Source organism: Misgurnus anguillicaudatus, chromosome 20 (genome assembly GCF_027580225.2).
Source record: "Misgurnus anguillicaudatus chromosome 20, ASM2758022v2, whole genome shotgun sequence".
NCBI classification, from domain to species: Eukaryota; Metazoa; Chordata; class Actinopteri; order Cypriniformes; family Cobitidae; genus Misgurnus; species Misgurnus anguillicaudatus.
Genome location: NC_073356.2, coordinates 23,583,020 through 23,603,702, shown reverse-complemented (window position 1 = coordinate 23,603,702; position 20,683 = coordinate 23,583,020). Strand labels below are relative to the sequence as shown.

General features: G+C 38.8%; 1 protein-coding gene and 2 long non-coding RNA genes across 3 annotated transcripts; 2 read left to right on the top strand and 1 right to left on the bottom strand.

Annotated features, from left to right (window-relative positions):
* Positions 1 to 1,954: 1,954 nt before the first annotated feature.
* LOC141351471 (uncharacterized) lies at positions 1,955 to 8,000 on the top strand. Its single transcript, XM_073858337.1, has 10 exons — positions 1,955 to 2,820; positions 3,275 to 3,431; positions 4,437 to 4,528; positions 5,125 to 5,208; positions 6,681 to 6,764; positions 6,929 to 7,011; positions 7,176 to 7,259; positions 7,424 to 7,507; positions 7,672 to 7,755; positions 7,920 to 8,000. The coding sequence occupies exons 2-10, from the start codon at positions 3,424 to 3,426 to the stop codon at positions 7,998 to 8,000; spliced, it is 684 nt and encodes a 227-aa protein (XP_073714438.1). The 5' UTR covers positions 1,955 to 2,820; positions 3,275 to 3,423.
* A 140-nt stretch (positions 8,001 to 8,140) lies between these two features.
* LOC129455889 (uncharacterized) lies at positions 8,141 to 10,726 on the top strand. The gene is made up of 8 exons (XR_012359555.1): positions 8,141 to 8,250; positions 8,415 to 8,497; positions 8,662 to 8,993; positions 9,165 to 9,266; positions 9,786 to 9,857; positions 9,993 to 10,036; positions 10,274 to 10,320; positions 10,598 to 10,726. It is a non-coding gene; the product is annotated as an uncharacterized lncRNA (long non-coding RNA).
* Positions 10,727 to 13,561: 2,835 nt separating this feature from the next.
* On the bottom strand, positions 13,562 to 20,426 carry LOC129455888 (uncharacterized). The gene is made up of 7 exons (XR_012359736.1): positions 20,267 to 20,426; positions 19,922 to 20,025; positions 18,522 to 18,754; positions 16,575 to 16,680; positions 16,360 to 16,465; positions 16,145 to 16,253; positions 13,562 to 14,243 (listed from the first exon to the last, which is right to left on the bottom strand). It is a non-coding gene; the product is annotated as an uncharacterized lncRNA (long non-coding RNA).
* Between the last annotated feature and the right edge of the window lie 257 nt (positions 20,427 to 20,683).

The following is a 20,683-nucleotide window of genomic DNA, read 5'->3' as shown; positions in this document are numbered from 1 at the left end:
TTCTTCCTCACTGGAGATTCATATACATTCCCAACACATCAGTTGAGATCTCATGTTTCATGTGTCTTCTCTGTGCATGCACCATCTTTTGGGAAACCAAAGTCACATTTGCCTTGATCGCTGATCAAGCATCAAGATGAAAAGAAGCATGGGGACACAGAGACCTGTGGCCATGTTGAAGAGGTTAATTAGATATGAATGTCTCAATATGCCATCATTTCTTTTTTCGGATCCTTTATCATAAAAGCCGCTGGTACAGTAGCGCAGCAACGAATATTCCCTGCTTGTTCCTTTGGTGACACAAGATCCTAAGGAGACATTTTACCATGCTTTTATCATAGGTGCAGGGTGTTCTGGGACAAAACTGCATGGTGCTCCTTAAGGCAAGTCACTGTGACATCACAGCATCCTTAAATTTACGGTAAGCCTCTGTGGAGAGTGCATTATGACCTACACATTAGTTTAGTTTGTTTACCCTAAACTTTGGTCTGATACGGTTTAATATAAAAAAATATATATTTTAATGTGATAAAAAATTATTTAATAGTAAAATAAATCTTTATAATCATTCAGCATTTGGAAAGTGGAAATATGGATATGTACTCCACAGACAGTGATGCCACAGTTACTTTGAAAAAGTAATCTGATTACTGATTACTGATTACTCCTTTAAAAAGTAACTAAGTTACTTTACAGATTACTTGATTTTAAAAGTAACTAAGTTAGATTACAAGTTACTTTGTTAGTTACATTCCAGTAGCTGCCAACACCCCCACTGCCTCAACATTAAAAATGACCACCGGTTTTGCCAACACTCACTTTATTGGAAGTGCATTTTTAACAGTAACGTCAACAATGTATCTCCTGACATTTTAAGTTGAACTGTTGTGTTTTAAAAAACTAAAATATGTATATATATATATATGAGTCTTTCTTGACTTCACTAAACATAAATAGGGGTGAGCAGGGGCCATTTTCAGAAAAACTTAATTTTAAAAGTTAATGTTTTAGACAGAGATATATTTTTGCTGTGGTCAATAACTCACAAGTGTGGTCTATCAAAACCAGCTAGAATTTTGAACAAATGTAAAACGACTTCTGTATAATTTCACTTTAAACAAGAGTAGTGAATTGTTACTTTTGACCTTGACAGCAGGGACGAAAGTAACACACAGGTGGGTCAAAAGTAACACAACAAAACATGATAGATTTTTGTGTTACACTTGTTTTTATTAAATATATATTACTATGACCTCTTTATTATGTAACTGCAAAATTATTTTGTAATTTATCTTTTTAAAAAATAATTAAATTAAATTTTTATTTTAAATTTCAGTTTTATCAAATGTTTCAAAAGCAACCAACAGTACAAACTTAAATTGCTGAGACTAAAAAAAATTCAATAGTTTGAACACTATGAAAATAAAATTAAATCAAATTAGAATAATATCAATTTTTTACCATATTATACACAGTATTAGCAGCGGGACAAAACTAACAAGTGTTACTTTTGACCCGACAGGTTCTACTTACTCTATAAACACGACTTACTTTTATTTTGAAAAACTGAGAAGTCTTCAGGATGTTATATACCTTGTAGATTTATCAGTAATGTAACACATTAAACGAGAAAACAACGCGCTGTAAGAAAAAAAGACCGCTTTTGGAATGTACTTATCATGGTTGAAAACACAGTTCTGGATCTACACGTGGAAATCGGTGAGTATATAACGCGATATTTGTTAACTCTTTCAGAGGTTATGTGCTAATATGCTGTCATAGTGAGATTTAGATGTTATCAGGGCTCGGAGAAAATCGCTTTGTTACTTTCGTTCTTCAACTCTCCCACACTTACTGGTTTTGCACTGAAGTCCAGCTTTTGTTGTTTGGGTAGTAGATGAACTCCTGCTCACTGCTTCGCATCACCGGGTGGGACTTGCTCTTAGTTTGACTGTCCAACGTGATCTCATGAAAATACGTATCTATTTGTACGTAAAATGTGTCTATTGCAAACGTATGCATGAAACGTTTAAATAGATGCCTATACGTACAATATACACGTCTTAAGGCTTCAAAAACGTAAAACTCCTACGTTTTTTCACAATAATTACGTATAAATACTTACGTATAGAGAATGCGAGATGACGTCAGGCTGCGCCGGAAGGATGAGTTACTGTTTTTTATGCCCCCCTGTATAATTTTTTGTCTGAACGTTGAAATCTTTATGTACACTGAATTAAATAGAAAGTGTTATCTACTGGGAAAAGCTGTTATCGCTAAACAACAGTTTTTGGAAAAATGAAAGACTATAGCGACACGTACGCGAGTTGGCAGCCCAATGGATAACAGACTTGACGTACCGCCTCCAACGTTACTGGCATACTCGGACATTTCGTGTTTTTATTTGAGATGTGTTGATATAATTCTTCTTATCACGATTTTAACGCTTTAAGCAAACAATAAACTATAAGTAGATTGTTTCATGCAATATGCATGACGTTAGTTTCACACTCTCGCGTTGTAGCATAATTTTACATAATCACTTGTAGTAAAATCATGTTTTTTACAGAACATTAGTAAGTTAGACATACAATATTGTCATATGCAATAAGGAATAACATATATATATAAATGGTTAGTTAAGGTTCGTTATGGAACTTAAGTAGAAAAATCTGCATGTATGTTTGGGGGTTGTATAATATTTAACATAATTATCAGGTACGCATTTTTTCCCCTTCGCTTTGCTTGGACAACTTCCGGACACGGTATTTCTCATTTTGCATCTTCCGCGCACTGTGTGCTGTGCAAAGAAATATAGCGGTAAGCAATTCATCCATCCATCCAACAGTTTTCTTATTTATATTATTTGTTAGGTGATATTGCATTCAAAGTAAACTATAATTTTAGTATGTGTATAGTTGCATGGTCCTCACATGTAGTTTCTAGTTTAACGCGAAAATCTTTCAAATTTTATAATGTATTAAAGTTTCTGCAGCATGTGCTAATGTTATTCCTTACACTAAGTACTGTACTGTGTAAATGTAAGATATTTAATCCACCAGTTCATAATACACTTGAAAAAGCTCACTTAACTCGTATAGCTCCTTACCATCTTGAAACGGCTTGGACCAGCTTTAACATGTTTAATTTAAGTTATTGAAGTAACCTTAACACAGCACCACACCAGCAACGTTAATCAGCATGAAAATTGTATTGATCTATGCTATTTTGTAGAAGCATAACAATATAACATTGCATTGAATTATTTTTACAGGTGGTCTCATGCGTGTGACTCACAGGATGCCTGGATCAACTTTCAAAAAAGCAAGAAATGAAAAAAGCAATACAAGTTGCCAAACAAAAAATAAATGAGCAATGGAAAGTTGCAAATAATTTCTGTAAACTTGTAAATTCTGGGTGTACATGTTCTGGTAGGTAATTATTTAATACATCCCAATGCCTTACCTTGCCTAATACATTCCAATGTTGAAGTTGCCCTTTATTGTGTCTGAATGTTTATATGTGTCTCTATAAAGCGTGAGCAGTTCGTGAGGAGAGCGTTTGCTGCGCGTGTCCATTGTGCTTTCACAATGGCTGCGTTTGCAGCACATACTGTGCCGTTTAATAACAGTATAAAAATCTCAACTTCTCATTACTTTATTTTACATGCATTAATGAGCAAAACCTCTTCAAGACGCTTTTTGATGGTCAGTGTAATTTATGTAACTGTGATTTGTTTAACCCACATTGTTTTCGTACTGTTCTGGTCCGTGTAATGACAGATATAGATACACAATTATAGACATAAAAAGCCCATGGCACATTATTAAATCTGTTTCTCTGAAGTTTTACGATAAAATAAAAAAATCACTCAGCGATTGACAGCATGAAGTAGTCGATCGTGTTTCCCGTCAACAGTTTAAGCATAGATTTATAGATGTATCTATTTCTCTGAAGATTATAGATGAGGAGTCATTTAGTGCTGGGCAGACAGTGAATGACAGCGGTCTTCTGGTGTTTTTAAATATTTCATTGCTTTCTTTTAAGTTGCTCAAAGTCATGAATGTTTGAAACACACTTGGCGTCACATTTATGATTCTATAGTAAAATTACACTTTTTTACGTCGATCCATGACCATTTAAAACATAAACAATGCACTGTAACTTTAATTGAGCGTGAGCAGCGCAGCAAAAATAGAGCCGATGCTGAAATGATCGCAGCACTGCTGCTTCAGCGACGGTCCTGCCACGCGAGCACGCGCTACTCACGCTTGCGGTGTGAAACCAGCGTTATACTACCAACTCTCTATCTGTCCATCCTCCCATCCATACATCCTCCCTACCATCCATCCATACGTCTTACCTACCTGTCCATCTGTCTGTCCATTCATCATTCAGTCAGCATGTTTCTGTTTATCTAATCTGTCATTTTACAGTTTCTTTAGGTCCAAAAGACTCCAGTGCTGCTGTACAACCTCTTCTGCTGCAGCCAATGACCCTCATCTGTCTGTCTCACAATCACTTAAAGGTAACACTTATACTACACACTCTCTATCTGTCCATTCTTCCATCCATACATCCTCCCTAACATCCATCCATACGTCCTACCTAGACCTGTCCTTCTGTCTGTCCATTCATCATTCAGTTTGCAAGTTTCTGTCCATCTAATCTGTCATTTTACACTTTCTCTAGGTCCAAAAGACTCCAGTGCTGCTGTACAACCTCTTCTGCTGCAGCCAATGACCCTCATCTGTCTGTCTCACAACACTTAAAGGCGGAGTCCACGATGTTTGAAAAATTCGTTGAAAAAGGAGACGGGCCGACTACCAAAACACACTTATAGCCAATCAAATGGCGGGTTGCGTATGTGTGGGGCGGGTCTATCAACAGAAGGTCCAGATTCTATTGGGGTAGGGGCGTGTTTGTTTGGGTGATTTCAAATATCAACATTGGCTTTCAAACATCGTGGACTCCGCCTTTAAAGGTAACACTTATACTACTAACTCTCTATCTGCCCATTCTTCCATCCATACGTCCTACCTAGACCTGTCCATCTGTCTGTCCATTCATCATTCAGTTTGCAAGTTTCTGTCTATCTAATCTGTCATTTTACACTTTCTCTAGGTCCAAAAGACTGCAGTGCTGCTGTACAAACCTCTTCTGCTGCAGCCAATGACCCTCATCTGTCTGTCTCACAAACACTTAAAGGTAACACTTATACTACCAACTCTCTATCTGTCCATCCATAAATTCATACATTCTCGCATCCATTAGGGGTGTAACGGTACGCAAAAATCACGGTTCGGTGCGTACCCCGGTTTTGAAGCCACGGTTCGGTTCATTTTCGGTACAATAAGGGGAAAATGCAAACATAAAACTGCAGGTTGTTTATTACTATAAACTTTTTTACAATTTCTTAACACTTTTTTAAACACTTTTTATTAAAATATAATATATAAAATATATATAAAATGAAAAAATAATAAATAAAATACTACTGCAAAGTTCTTTTTTACATTATTTTATAACAGTAGGTAACTCTTTTCTTAACATTCTCTTAAACTTTTTCTACTTAAACCTTGCACTAAACTAACAAATTCAATTTCTGAATACATTTATGAACTATTAGTCTACATTTTTGCCACCAAAAATTTTCTGTTTTGATTTATTTTGGATTGTTTAACTCACAGTATTAAATTGGCTATGTACCATCTCTGTATAAAAATAATATTACTGCTCTATGTGTAACTGCATAGCAAGCAACATGATGATATACTTATTATACACTCATATTGAGATTAGTGAGTTGCATACATAGCCATCTTTGATCTTTTGCACGTTTCTAATATTTGCTTGTGTCGTCAATGTAAGCTGTGACTTAAACTTACGAACCCCTCTGCAGCTGAGTAACAGCTGAGTGAGCCCGGGTTACAGCTCTTCTCTTTCCCGACCAGCTGATCGCACTGTGACAATGAAATGATTGACGTGAGGTGCAGATGAAAAATCTGATCACGCATTCCTTATTCTCGCTGTCACAGAAAGTGCGTCTCATGATTGCGTAGCAACGAAAGACGCGCAACCTCTCACGCACGTTTGAAAGAACAAAACAGCGCGTTGACACACGTTTAACATTCGCTTTTAGACACGACAAGTAAACGTTTACATCAATAATCAAACAAATATACAACTAAGTAAATAAAAATCTTTCTGCGGGCCGAATTATGTTATATGTTTGACAGAAGACTTGCGCTGAACGCGGAGACTTCCGACAGTTAATATGTTCGTGTGGAAACGCACGTATTATGTTCCGCACAGGCGCACACAAAAGAATGCATCCTGCCTTTCGGTGCACGTGTGCACCGTGCCGAAAGCCCTGAACCGAAACGGTCCGGTACGAATACACGAACCGTTACACCCCTAGCATCCATACATTCTCCCTCCCATTCTTCCATACATCCTCTCTACACTTGTCTGATCTGTCTGTCTGTCTGTCTGTCTGTCTGTCTGTCTGTCCATTCATCATCCAGTCTGCAAGTTTCTGTCCATCTTGTCTGTCTATCCATTCATCATCCAGTCTGCAAGTTTCTGTCCATCTTGTCTGTCTGTCTGTCTGTCTATCCATTCATCATCCAGTCTGCAAGTTTCTGTCTATTTAATCTGTCATTTAACACTTTCTCTAGGTCCAAAAGACTGCAGTGCTGCTGTACAAACCTCTTCTGCAGCAGCCAATGACCCTCATCTGTCTGTCTCACAATCACTTAAAGGTAACACTTATACTACTAACTCTCTATCTGTCCATTCTTCTATCCATACAACCTACCTACCATACATCCATACGTCCTACCTAGACCTGTCCATCTGTCTGTCCATTCATCATTCAGTTTGCAAGTTTCTGTCTATCTAATCTGTCATTTTACACTTTCTTTAGGTCCAAAAGACTGCAGTGCTGCTGTACAACCTCTTCTGCTGCAGCCAATGTCCCTCATCTGTCTGTCTCACAATCACTTAAAGGTAACACTTATACTACTAACTCTCTATCTGTCCATTCTTCTATCCATACGTCCTACCTACCATACATCCATACGTCCTACCTAGACCTGTCCGTCTGTCTGTCCATTCATCATTCAGTTTGCAAGTTTCTGTCTATCTAATCTGTCATTTTACACTTTCTCTAGGTCCAAAAGACTGCAGTGCTGCTGTACAAACCTCTTCTGCTGCAGCCAATGTCCCTCATCTGTCTGTCTCACAATCACTTAAAGGTAACACTTATACAACTAACTCTTTATCTGTCCATTCTTTTATCCATACGTCCTACCTACCATACATCCATACGTCCTACCTAGACCTGTCCATCTGTCTGTCCATTCATCATTCAGTTTGCAAGTTTCTGTCTATCTAATCTGTCATTTTACACTTTCTCTAGGTCCAAAAGACTGCAGTGCTGCTGTACAAACCTCTTCTGCTGCAGCCAATGTCCCTCATCTGTCTGTCTCACAATCACTTAAAGGTAACACTTATACTACTAACTCTTTATCTGTCCATTCTTTTATCCATACATCCTCCCTACCATACATCCATACGTCCTACCTAGACCTGTCCATCTGTCTGTCCATTCATCATTCAGTTTGCAAGTTTCTGTCTATCTAATCTGTCATTTTACACTTTCTCTAGGTCCAAAAGACTCCAGTGCTGCTGTACAAACCTCTTCTGCAGCAGCCAATGACCCTCATCTGTCTGTCTCACAATCACTTAAAGGTAACACTTATACTACTAACTCTCTATCTGTCCATTCTTCTATCCATATGTCCTACCTACCATACATCCATACGTCCTACCTAGACCTGTCCATCTGTCTGTCCATTCATCATTCAGTTTGCAAGTTTCTGTCTATCTAATGTGTCATTTTACACTTTCTCTAGGTCCAAAAGACTGCAGTGCTGCTGTACAACCTCTTCTGCTGCAGCCAATGTCCCTCATCTGTCTGTCTCACAATCACTTAAAGGTAACACTTATACTACTAACTCTTTATCTGTCCATTCTTTTATCCATACATCCTCCCTACCATACATCCATACGTCCTACCTAGACCTGTCCATCTGTCTGTCCATTCATCATTCAGTTTGCAAGTTTCTGTCTATCTAATCTGTCATTTTACACTTTCTCTAGGTCCAAAAGACTCCAGTGCTGCTGTACAAACCTCTTCTGCAGCAGCCAATGACCCTCATCTGTCTGTCTCACAATCACTTAAAGGTAACACTTATACTACTAACTCTCTATCTGTCCATTCTTCTATCCATACGTCCTACCTACCATACATCCATACGTCCTACCTAGACCTGTCCATCTGTCTGTCCATTCATCATTCAGTTTGCAAGTTTCTGTCTATCTAATGTGTCATTTTACACTTTCTCTAGGTCCAAAAGACTGCAGTGCTGCTGTACAACCTCTTCTGCTGCAGCCAATGTCCCTCATCTGTCTGTCTCACAATCACTTAAAGGTAACACTTATACTACTAACTCTTTATCTGTCCATTCTTTTATCCATACATCCTCCCTACCATACATCCATACATCCTACCTAGACCTGTCCATCTGTCTGTCCATTCATCATTCAGTTTGCAAGTTTCTGTCTATCTAATCTGTCATTTTACACTTTCTCTAGGTCCAAAAGACTGCAGTGCTGCTGTACAAACCTCTTCTGCAGCAGCCAATGACCCTCATCTGTCTGTCTCACAATCACTTAAAGGTAACACTTATACTACTAACTCTTTATCTGTCCATTCTTTTATCCATACATCCTCCCTACCATACATCCATACGTCCTACCTAGACCTGTCCGTCTGTCTGTCCATTCATCATTCAGTTTGCAAGTTTCTGTCCATCTAATCTGTCATTTTACACTTTCTCTAGGTCCAAAAGACTCCAGTGCTGCTGTACAAACCTCTTCTGCAGCAGCCAATGACCCTCATCTGTCTGTCTCACAATCACTTAAAGGTAACACTTATACTACACACTCTCTATCTGTCCATTCTTCTATCCATACATCCTCCCTCCCTACCATCCATCCATACGTCCTACCTAGACCTGTCCGTCTGTCTGTCTGTCTGTCCATTCATCATTCAGTCAGCATATTCTGTCTATCTAATCACTTTACACTTTCTTTAGGTCCAAAAGACTCCAGTGCTGCTGTACAAACCTCTTCTGCTGCAGCCAATGTCCCTCATCTGTCTGTCTCACAAACAAACATATTTCGGTACAAGATTAAAGGTAATTCCCTGAATGAATTTTTGCTTGCTTATTACAATATTTAACACATTCATGTTTACTGAATCTTATAGACACATCAAAAAATCTATGAACACATCGGGCAAAAAGAATGTGGTTTGCAAAATGAAAAACATTTAGTGGTAACCAATTAAAGTAGTTTGGCCATATGTACACTGAACTGTTATAAGATTGTTTTGGTCTTTTCAACTATTTAAAAAAATAAGAGATGTGACATGTGAATTTTATTTTCGACATGCTGGCATTATTACAGTATTCAAAAGCTAACACATACTAGTTTTAGTAACTATCATCCTATGTTAGTACCAACATGCACATCAGGCCTTATGCTGCTGAACAGGAGTGTTACATTTTTTTAGTAGGAAAAGAGATCCATTGTCATCTTTCTGCATCTACACTGTTTATGCCTTTTATTTTCTATCCTACATCCGGCATTGTGTTGTTTAAAGCCTCAGTCCTTCTCAAATAGTAATATGATTGTTTATGCTCTCTTCCTATTAGACTGTCCTGTGCATTTACTCAAAGAACACTTTCCATATGTAAAAAACCATGGGAACGAGAAAAGCAAAAAATGTAAGTAACATTGAGTTTTTATTTGGCTTGAATTTAAATTTCTGTGCAGGATCAGAGAGCTTTGTGATAAATTTCTTTGTTAAAAGAAATGGTTAAAATGTCGAAAATAAAACGTATTATTTGCTTATTTTCAAGGGAATAAACAAACAAAGGTTTCGCTGGCAGCCTTGCTCTGGCTGGTATGTATTTTTTATATTAGTTTGTAAATATAAAATATTATTATAAATATAAATAATAAACATATACATTGTCACAGTTTTACATAAGTTTGTTTAATTTTTATTCTCTCTGTCTTCTAATATTTTGCTACTTAAATTCTACAGTGTTACTTGCATCTTTTTTTAATAAATGTCAGTTAGGGTGAAAAAACAATGTACTTTTTTATATTTATATTTTAAACTTATATTGTTTTTCAGTGGAGTGAAGTGGAAGGACACATGGGAGCTTCATTCGGATGAATAAAGTAATGTTTTTTTTTCAAAAGCTTACTGCACTAAACCCTTAAATGTATGTTAACCATTAATATTTTATATTGTTTTATGTTTTTCTATACAGACATTTGAAAACATTTAACTATGTTGATTGATCTGTGTATCTATTGGCCATGTACAGTTATGTTTATCTTGACTGGTCCCTCTTATAGTATTTGTTAATTTGTCCCCCCGCTCTGTTCTCTGTTACCCTTTTGTTTTCCTATGTTTTGTCCTCTGTCTGTTTTCATCCTCTGTGGTTCCCTGCAGGAATCCTGACCCTTGACGTTTTGCCAGCCCTGTATTGCCTGAGTCCTCTCAAACACTGACGAAGAAATTGAAATTGTGGAGAGTTTTGATGATCTTTTGTTGTTCAATAAACATTAATCTGCACACTGCATGAGTCCTTGCCTCATATGTACCAAACTCTAATGCATATTTATCAAAGAACTGTGCTAGTTTAAAAGAAGTATAGCAGTTTATATATGTTATACACAGACGGGGTATATAGAACATATTGTATATTGTGATTATAACTATAGAAAAATTTATATAAAATTGATTATTATTTGTTTCCTTTTACATATTATTTTTATATTTACAATATTGCATTCAATAGTTATTATTAAATATACTACTTTACTATTGTTTTTATAAAGGTATCTCATAAATTGTGAATAACATTAACAGCATGACCATTTTGTAGTGCTACTATCAGTAACTTTTGTACATAGTTAAGAATTTTTTTTTTTTGTGGTAATTAAGACAAAAACTGTCTTTTGCAGACATTCTATAACATTTACCTTCTGTATTTCTGTGTCATCGTCAGAATTCAAATCGTAATGAAATTGAATTTAATTGTAATTTAATGTCAGTTCTTACATGAGCATTTTAGTATATGCACAATTTTACCACTGGAAGGTCCACAACAGAGGATGTGTATCATATAGACCATAAGGGCATTCAAGATGGTACATTTCAAATACAATACAAATAACAGCATGCAATGGTTTACCTGTAAAAGTCTGTAACTATTCTTAATCCTTAGTCCAAGTATTTATGTCAAGAAACATCTCTGTTCTTACAGAAACAGAAAGTAACACTGTTCCAACAGTAAATTTGGTCCTTAAATCTGGATAAACATTGATACCTACATAAAGTGAAGGAATGTGTGACATGCTTGTCAGTTATGCAACACAAACCTGAAATGTGACCCCTGCATTTAACCCATCACAGTGAGTAGTGAACAGATGCACTGCAAGTACTGAACACACACACCCGGAGCAGTGGGCACACCAGGAGCAATCACAAGTGTCTTGCTCAAGGGCACCACAGTCGCAACCTCCCAGACCTGAGATTCAAACCAGCAACTCTCATGGGGGTTACAAGCCCAACTCTCTAATCACTAGGCTATGACTGCACGTACACACATATCAATTACACACATGTCTCCAAATGTCTTTTAAAAAGCCTGTACAGTGCACAAAGATGTGGTAAACTAGTCAGTGTTACTTATAGTCTCTGGGTCCATACATGCACTTCTATGGAGAAACATATAACCTTTATGGCTGGCCACAGCAGGGGTGGCTTGAAGTGTGTGTGTACCTGGTATTTATCACGTTGTGGGGACCAATTGTCCGTACAAAGATAGGAATGGCAGTATTTTTTTGACCTTGTGGGGACATTTTGAGGTCCCAATAAGGAAACAAGCATATCAATCAAAAAGAGTCATGTTTCTTGAAAATCTAAGGTAGCAGAAAGTTTTCTGTGATGGTTGGGGTTATTGTTTGGGAGTAGAATATACAGTTTGTACAGTATAAAAACCATTAGGCTACGTCTATGGAATTTCCCCACAAAACATGGAAACCAAAATGTGCAAGCGTGTGTGTTCCCTGCTGAAAAAAACAGCAACAAATCAGCATGGACCAGCATGGATATTATGCTGGTCTATGCTGGTTTAGCTGGTGGTCCCCAGCATACCAGCAAGGCCAGCATATGTTGTGTTTTGGTGCTGGTAACCTTTTTTTTCAGCAAGGTTAACTACTTTGCATTTAATCCATCCAGTTGCTGTACACAGATGACACAAGTATTACCATACTTGTCCTTAACATGTCACCTTCATGTCAATTTTTGACAAAGATTTTAGACATTGCAAGAGGTGCACTGTAATGTTTAATGGAGATGCTTTACAAAGACAGTGGCTGGGTCAGAAATCAGCTGTATTATTTCATGTCCCTGGTGAAAAAACCAGCATACCAGCAAGACCAGCATATGTTGTGTTTTGGTGCTGGTATGCTGGTGACCACCAGCTAAACCAGCATAGACCAGCATAATTCCCATGCTGGTCCATGCTGGTTTGATGCTGGTTTTTTCAGCAGGGGTGTGAAAATGATTCTCCCTAAGCATGCTTGTTTAAGTTATACACACACCATAGGATACATGGTATGCGTTTTCGGCTTGCTATCCGAAGAGAGGGCTCTGAGCTTGATATTTGACCCGAACCCGGAGCACACACGCCCAAAGGAAAGGGCTCCGAGCTCGGTATTTCGCCCAAACCCTGAGCACTCAAGCCCCGATGAGAGCATCGAGCTCGGTATTCGGCCCGAAACCAAAGCACTCCCCTCATATTCTGGTTAGGCAAGTGACGAGTGTAACAGTTGTGGAGGGATGCTGAAAACTATCAAGGCACGTAAGGGTCGACGGCGGCCGTTTCCTAATTCGAAGGCTGAACCCTCCGGAGGTCGCATACGTCGTAAAATGTTGTAATATGCTTTTATTCAGAAATGTCATATATGAAATAACACAACGTGTATTAACAATAACGTTACATCTAGTCATCTGAACAGATGGAAGAGAAAAAAGAAGGAAAAAAAACAAAACAAGTAGGCAAAAATCAAAACGGTAGCCTACATGAAATGTCTCATCGTATTTCTTAAAAAAATAAATACATTGCGAATGTAATAGTTAACTTAAACCAGCCTTGATGACGTATGCAGCCTGCATATGCGAACTCCGGAGGCTTCGTATCCATGCTGGTCACTGGAAACACGCAATACATTATGATTTAGATTTATTTAAACGTGTTCATCCCAAACTTTGTTATTAAAACTATAAGAACTGTAATGGTGACCTATTCAAGTATTTGCCCATCAAAAATTAAATCCTTGTTTGTAATTTATTTATTAATGTCACAAAGAATTGAACATTGTAATGTTTGTCTCCCAATTTACACTTTAGTAATAGTGTTCACGCATGCATGTACATTATTTATATGAATTTACAATTTAAAGCAATTTTCTTAAAGAATACAGCAAGTAACAACGAGTAAATATAATTACTTTTTATTTATCATTGTTCAGATTTGTAAATAATCTTCTGTTGCACACAAAATAGAAACATTTCTCAAAACTACTCTTACAGCCCCCAATCCCAGCAATCCACTGTAGGACATGTCTGTAAAAATGCACAGGATATATGTCTGTAAATCCCATCAGAAAAACCCAAATTAACATTTTAATCCATCCTTTATTAAAAAGTTAATATTTCATCTCCCATGGTATAAGGCAAGCACACATGCAATCAGAGGGAAAAACTAAAAAAAGAGAAGACTGGTGGAGAAAGAAGAGTAATAGATAAAGTAAAAGAAAAAAAACTGCAACGTATTTAGTAAATAACTACAGCAGACATGTATCATCTTCATCAGAGCTCAGATCAGCACTGCTTGAATAAAGGGCTTCTGAGTCTTATGGCCAGCTGGGATATTTACATTCTTCAACAGTAATATGTTCGTTTATGATGTCTATTGTCTGATAACTTGTTTTTACAGTGCCCTGGTGAGCTCTTAACTGATGTAATTTTCTCTTCAACACACATTGAAGTCCTTGAATCCCATCATCTGGAAGATTCCAGGGGTTAACTGTAAAACAAACACAAATCAAAATAAGGGTTAATTTCATGTGGCATCTGGCGAATATGAATACATGATTACATATACAGTTGAAAGAAAAAGTATGTGAATCCTTTGGGCCCACCTGGATCTCTTCACAAACCGGTCACAAAATGTGCCCCGATCCCCATCCAAGCCACAACAACAGAGAAACACAGTCCGCCCAAACCAACACCACACAAACACTACACGCTTTCATGTTTCCACTGAACACAACATGCAAACATCCACAGTGCAGGGTGGAAAAAGCACGTGAAACCCTAGGCCAATGACTTCTCCAAGAGCAAATTGGAGCCAGGAGTCAGCCAACCTGCTCTTGCAATCATCTTTACAGGACGACCATGTCTAGGGAGTGTAGCAACAGTGCTGAACTTTCTCCATTTGTAGACAATCTGTCTTACCGTGGACACATGGACATCAAGGCTTTTAGATATCCTTTGAGCCCTTTCCAGCTTTATGTAAGTCAACAATTCTTGATCGTAGGTCTTCTGAGAGCTCTCTTGTGCGAGGCATGGTTAACATCAGACAATGCTTCTTCAGAAAAGCCAACTCAAAACTGGTTTGTGTTTTTTATTGGACAGGGCAGCTTTAATCATTGGACAGATGAAACCAAAATTGAGTTGATTGAATAGAACACACAACGCTATGTGTGGAGAACAGAAGGCACAGCACACCAACATCAAAACCTCATCCCAACTGTGAAATATGGTGGAGGGGGCATCATGGTTTGGGGCTGCTTTGCTGCCTCAGGCCCTGGACGGATTACTGTCATTGATGGAAAAATTTATTCCAAAGTTTATCAAGACATTTTGCAGGAAAACTTAAGACCATCTGTCCGCCAAATGAAGCTTAAAGGACAAGTTCGGTATTTTACACTTAAAGCTCTGTTTTCAGATTGTTTATGATGAAATAGAACGGTTTTGACTGAAATTTTGACATTTGCGGCTGCCCCGAGAATTTTTGGGTGTTTGTGTTTCAGCTCCTACCTTTACAATGGATTTAATGGTGCACTGGAACAATCCTTTCTAAAATGCATTAAACTTTCGTTTACAAAGACGTGAAACTTATCGAGTGGTCAGGGGCGCTCAATGATATGCTCACACAAAACACACAAAACACCCCTGACCACTCGGTGAGTTTCACGTCTTTGTAAACGTAAGTTTAATGCATTTTAGGAAGGATTGTTCCAGTGCACCATTGAACCCATTGTAAAGGTAGGAGCTGAAAAACAAACACCCAAAAATTCTCTGGGCAGCCGCACACGTCGAAATGTCAGTCAAAACCGCTCCACTTCACCACAAACAAACTGAAAACAGGGCTCCAAGTGCAAAACACCGAACCTGTCCTCCAACAGAGGATGTACGATGGGACAGGATAACGACCCGAAGCATAGAAGTAAATCAACAACAGAATGGCTTCAACAGAAGAAAATACACCTTCTGGAGTGGCCCAGTCAGAGTCCTGACCTCAACCCGATTGAGATGCTGTGGCATGACCTCAAGAGAGCGATTCACACCAGACATCCCAAGAATATTGCTGAACTGAAACACTTTTGTAAAGAGGAATGGTTCAAAATTTCTCCTGACCGGTGTGCAGGTCTGATCTGCAACTATAGGAAACGTTTAGTTGAGGTTATTGCTGCCAAAGGAGGGTCAACCAGTTATTAAACCCAAAGGTTCACATACTTTTTCCACCCTGCACCATGAATGTTTACATTTTGTGTTCAATAAAAACATGAAAACGTACAACGCCCGTGCGGTATTAGTCCAAGCAGACTGTGTTTCTCCACTGTTGTGACCTAGATGAAGACCAGAACACATCCCATGACCAAATTCTAAGGAAATCCAAGCAAGCCCAAAGGGTTCACATACTTTTTCTGGGTGGGGTCAACAAGGGCATTGTGGTGTTCAATGGCAAAAGCAAGCTTCTTTTTCTCCTCATTGATTTTTCTTCTTATTTTATTCCGTCCTTTGATTGTGGCTGAAACATAATGAATTAAATTTGGGAATTTTTTGCAGTAACAGCAGCAGGAGTAATAATGCAGAAGACAACAAACAAGTAGTTCTTTACTAGATATTTAACATACCAGTGTGTCTATAAAGTCGATGCTGCCGTTGTTTAATGCACAAAGATAATTCTTCTATTGTGTTCCTTGTTGTCTGAATTGCAACATCACTGTCTTCCTACAGTTGCTGTAAAAAGTGTCAAAAATTGCAATCATTAAAAAAATTGCATTTTCAAGTTGTAGCACACTTGTTTTTGCAAATGTATATGAAAAGACATGTTATAGCTTTTACATACCAGTGCGAGCCCACTCCTGAACATCTGTGACCATCATCTACAACCAGTTCATTTTCATTGTAGGTTCTTGTAGGCTTTCGGTCTCTTTCTTTAGATTCAGCCGAGTCTAAAACATACAAACCAATAAACCAGTGATATGGTTAGTTACAATGGCAAAAGTATGTGCGAGCGAGTGAGTTTGTGCGAGCGAGTATGTGCGAGCGAGTGAGTATGTGCGAGCGAGTGAGTATGTGCGAGCGAGTGAGTATGTGCGAGCGAGTGAGTTTGTGCGAGCGAGCGAGTGAGTTTGTGCGAGCGAGTTTGTGCGAGCGAGTGAGTTTGTGCGAGCGAGTGAGCGAGCGAGTGAGCGAGCGAGTGAGTGCAAGCGAGTGAGTGAGTTTGTGCGAGCGAGCGAGCGAGTTTGTGAGAGCGAGTGAGCGAGCGAGCGAGTTTGTGCGAGTGAGTTTGTGCGAGCGAGTTTGTGCGAGCGAGTTTGTGCGAGCGAGTTTGTGCGAGCGAGTTTGTGCGAGCGAGTTTGTGCGAGCGAGTTTGTGCGAGCGAGCGAGCGAGTTTGTGCGAGCGAGTGAGCGAGTTTGTGCGAGCGAGCGAGCGAGTTTGTGCGAGCGAGCGAGCGAGTTTGTGCGAGCGAGCGAGCGAGTTTGTGCGAGCGAGCGAGTTTGTGCGAGCGAGTGAGTTTGTGCGAGCGAGTGAGTGTGTGAGGTTGTGCGAGCGAGTGAGTGAGTGAGGTTGTGCGAGCGAGTGAGTGAGTGAGGTTGTGCGAGCGAGTGAGTGAGTGAGGTTGTGCGAGCGAGTGAGTGAGTGAGGTTGTGCGAGCGAGTGAGTGAGTGAGGTTGTGCGAGCGAGTGAGTGAGTGAGTTTGTGCGAGCGAGCGAGTGAGTTTGTGCGAGCGAGCGAGTGAGTTTGTGCGAGCGAGCGAGGGAGTTTGTGCGAGCGAGCGAGGGAGTTTGTGCGAGCGAGCGAGGGAGTTTGTGCGAGCGAGTTTGTGCGAGCGAGTATGTGCGAGCGAGTGAGTATGTGCGAGCGAGTATGTGCGAGCGAGTGAGTTTGTGCGAGCGAGCGAGTTTGTGCGAGCGAGCGAGTGAGTTTGTGCGAGCGAGCGAGTGAGTTTGTGCGAGCGAGCGAGTGAGTTTGTGCGAGCGAGCGAGTGAGTTTGTGCGAGCGAGTGAGTGAGTGAGTTTGTGCGAGCGAGTGAGTGAGTGAGTTTGTGCGAGCGAGTGAGTGAGTGAGTTTGTGCGAGCGAGTGAGTGAGTGAGTTTGTGCGAGCGAGTGAGTGAGTGAGTTTGTGCGAGCGAGTGAGTGAGTGAGTTTGTGCGAGCGAGTGAGTGAGTGAGTTTGTGCGAGCGAGTGAGTGAGTGAGTTTGTGCGAGCGAGTGAGTGAGTGAGTTTGTGCGAGCGAGTGAGTGAGTGAGTTTGTGCGAGCGAGTGAGTGAGTGAGTTTGTGCGAGCGAGTGAGTGAGTGAGTTTGTGCGAGCGAGCGAGTGAGTGAGTTTGTGCGAGCGAGTGAGTGAGTTTGTGCGAGCGAGTGAGTGAGTTTGTGCGGGCGAGCGATATGCCGTCAACTTTTTGATCGAATATTATGTGCTATAGGCGATGATGTCAATACCTGCGAGAAACCTGACAAATCTCCAAGTCCCATGTAAACACAGTTGTCTGCATAGCCGGTTTATTGATTTACATGTAAACGCATAAAAAACAGTTTTTTATAATAAGCAGATTTTTGATAGTTATCCGTTTATTTTGTGCATGTAAACGTACTCATTGATATAGGGGCAGTTTCCCAGACAGGGTTTAGATGAAGACATAACTAGGCCTTAAGTTATATTGGGAGATTTAGACTTTTTACAAACATACCCAACAACAGAAAAAAAACATTAGTGTGAGCTTGAGATACAAAATAATAGGCAGGTTCTTTTATATGGCTGACCTGTATGAGAGAAAAGTACTCACTCTGCCATAGTGCACTGTCTTCATGTCAAGCATTCTTATGAATGCTAAACGGGACAATCCTGGAGCAGCCATTTTCAAATCTTCGAAGGACACAAAGACTTCCTCATCATAAATGGTACAGAAGTTTACAGTTGCAGGCCAGTAGCCACTCTTCTGCATTTCTAGCACACCTGGTATCCATGTTTCTCTGCATTGCTCAGAGTGAAGATGGGGCAATGGTAGTTCGTAGCGACCTACAAAATAATTGTTAGTAAATGAAATGCAATACCAATGTATAATGACAGACTACAAATAATTTCCCAAAATGTACACACACTTTTAAAAGGAGGACATTAACTACACAACAGTCAAACCTTCAACTGTCCTGTGCAGAATGCAGATGTGTTTGTGCCATATTATTATAACTTGTCCAGAGTAATCACAATGAGCAAGGTTAAACAGGCAGGGGCTAGTTTTTTATATGCAGCTTGCAGCATTGGAACTTTACACAGAATTTAAACCAGAGAGTTTACAGACACATTTAAATACATAAATACATAAAGACATATGTAAAGCACATACTCTCATTTTGCCAACAACATATCCTGTTTTGCCTTCTATAGACAAAGATATTCTAAACAATACAAGTGCCGATATTATAGATACTATAGCCTCAAAAATGTGCTTGTGAAGGAAATAAAATGTTGGACAACACAAATAGACAAAATGGCTACCGTTGTACACGTGGAGAAGCTTAAAAAAGTAAAACAATTAATTGGTGAGCATGGATCGCAGGTGTGCCAAGAGGTTTGGCAGCCAGGCAAGAATTCAAGGACCTGTAGCTAACATTGTATACATTCATTTTACACAGTAACAATCCCTTACGATAATTAACCATGGTTTTACAGTTAAAACAAAAAACCATGGTTACTGTAGTAAAACCATGGTAACCACAAAATAACCATGCTTATGACAACCATGGTTTTCAAAAACCATAGTTAAACCATGGTTAGTGTAGTAAAACCATGGTTTTGCTGATAGTAATCAATACACCAAAAAAACATGGTTACTACACTTTTACCACAATAAAACCATGGACTTTTGTTATTGCTTCTATGTGGGAGTTTACCGTTCAGTCCAAAAAGCCATTTGTTCATATTGTTGCTGGTGAAACTGTATATATGCTTATATACTATATGCTTTTATCATTAAAACTCAACATTCTGTTGCAAAAACGTGACACTTTGTTTTGCACATCAGAATTAATATCATTACAACTGTCGTAATCTTAAAAATAATAAAATAGAAAATGTATAAATAAATTATATTTGTTCCACCAATCTCACATATTTTTCTTAAATGTTTCAGTAAAATAATACCGTAACTGCTTAAAAGTTTGGATGTTCAAGAAAAATACTGACCTTTGGATGTTGGTCTGGCCGTCCAAACAGCTCTATGGATTCAGTTAGAGAACGGTTCAGATGAATAATATGAATCGGTATGCAGCATATTATGTTAGTTTGATCTGAGAATACAGAGACAAAACAAATAAGTCAAATAATTATGAATTTATATTAGATTGATCATATTAAACACTAATCATTTAATGACTATCACCTGTTAAAACCTAGTATCAATTCAGTCGATGCACTTTTTCGATTAACTTCACTCAAGTTATTTTCTAACAAAAACCAACAACTGACTAAGAATATATTTAATAAAATAGAGCAGACATATAAATTAAAAATGTAAATAAATTTCCTCACCTGGAGAAGAGATGTCAACACCGTCGCAGACATTGTAAATCTGTTGTAACGCTGAAATGAGTCCGGTCGGGAACGCGATCTGTTCTGGTTTTGTCCGATCATTATTTTAAATAAAAATGTATTACATCGTAAAGTGTATAATGCTCTGTAGCAAGTAAGTATTAAAGTGCCAAAGTGTTTTAAACGGAGAATTAAATCTAATGCGCATAGCGTTGCCACCCGTCCTGGTTTTCCCGGGATTGTTCTCTTTTTCGAGTCACAGTCCCGGAAAATGTATATTCTTTCCCGGGACACGAATTGTCCCGGTTTTTTGTGAAAATGAACTTTTAAAGCAGAATGTCCTGGTTTCAAATTAAAGCGTTTCCTTCCACTGTTTCTGTGTTCATCCAATCCTGTGTCTGTAACCGGGTAAAATTG

Bases quoted from the DNA above. Each gene is read 5' to 3' on its own strand.
- LOC141351471 (XM_073858337.1), top strand. The intron at 6,765-6,928 runs GTAACACTTATA...CACTTTCTTTAG, and splicing joins TGTCTCACAATCACTTAAAG to GTCCAAAAGACTGCAGTGCT. The intron at 7,012-7,175 runs GTAACACTTATA...CACTTTCTCTAG, and splicing joins TGTCTCACAATCACTTAAAG to GTCCAAAAGACTGCAGTGCT.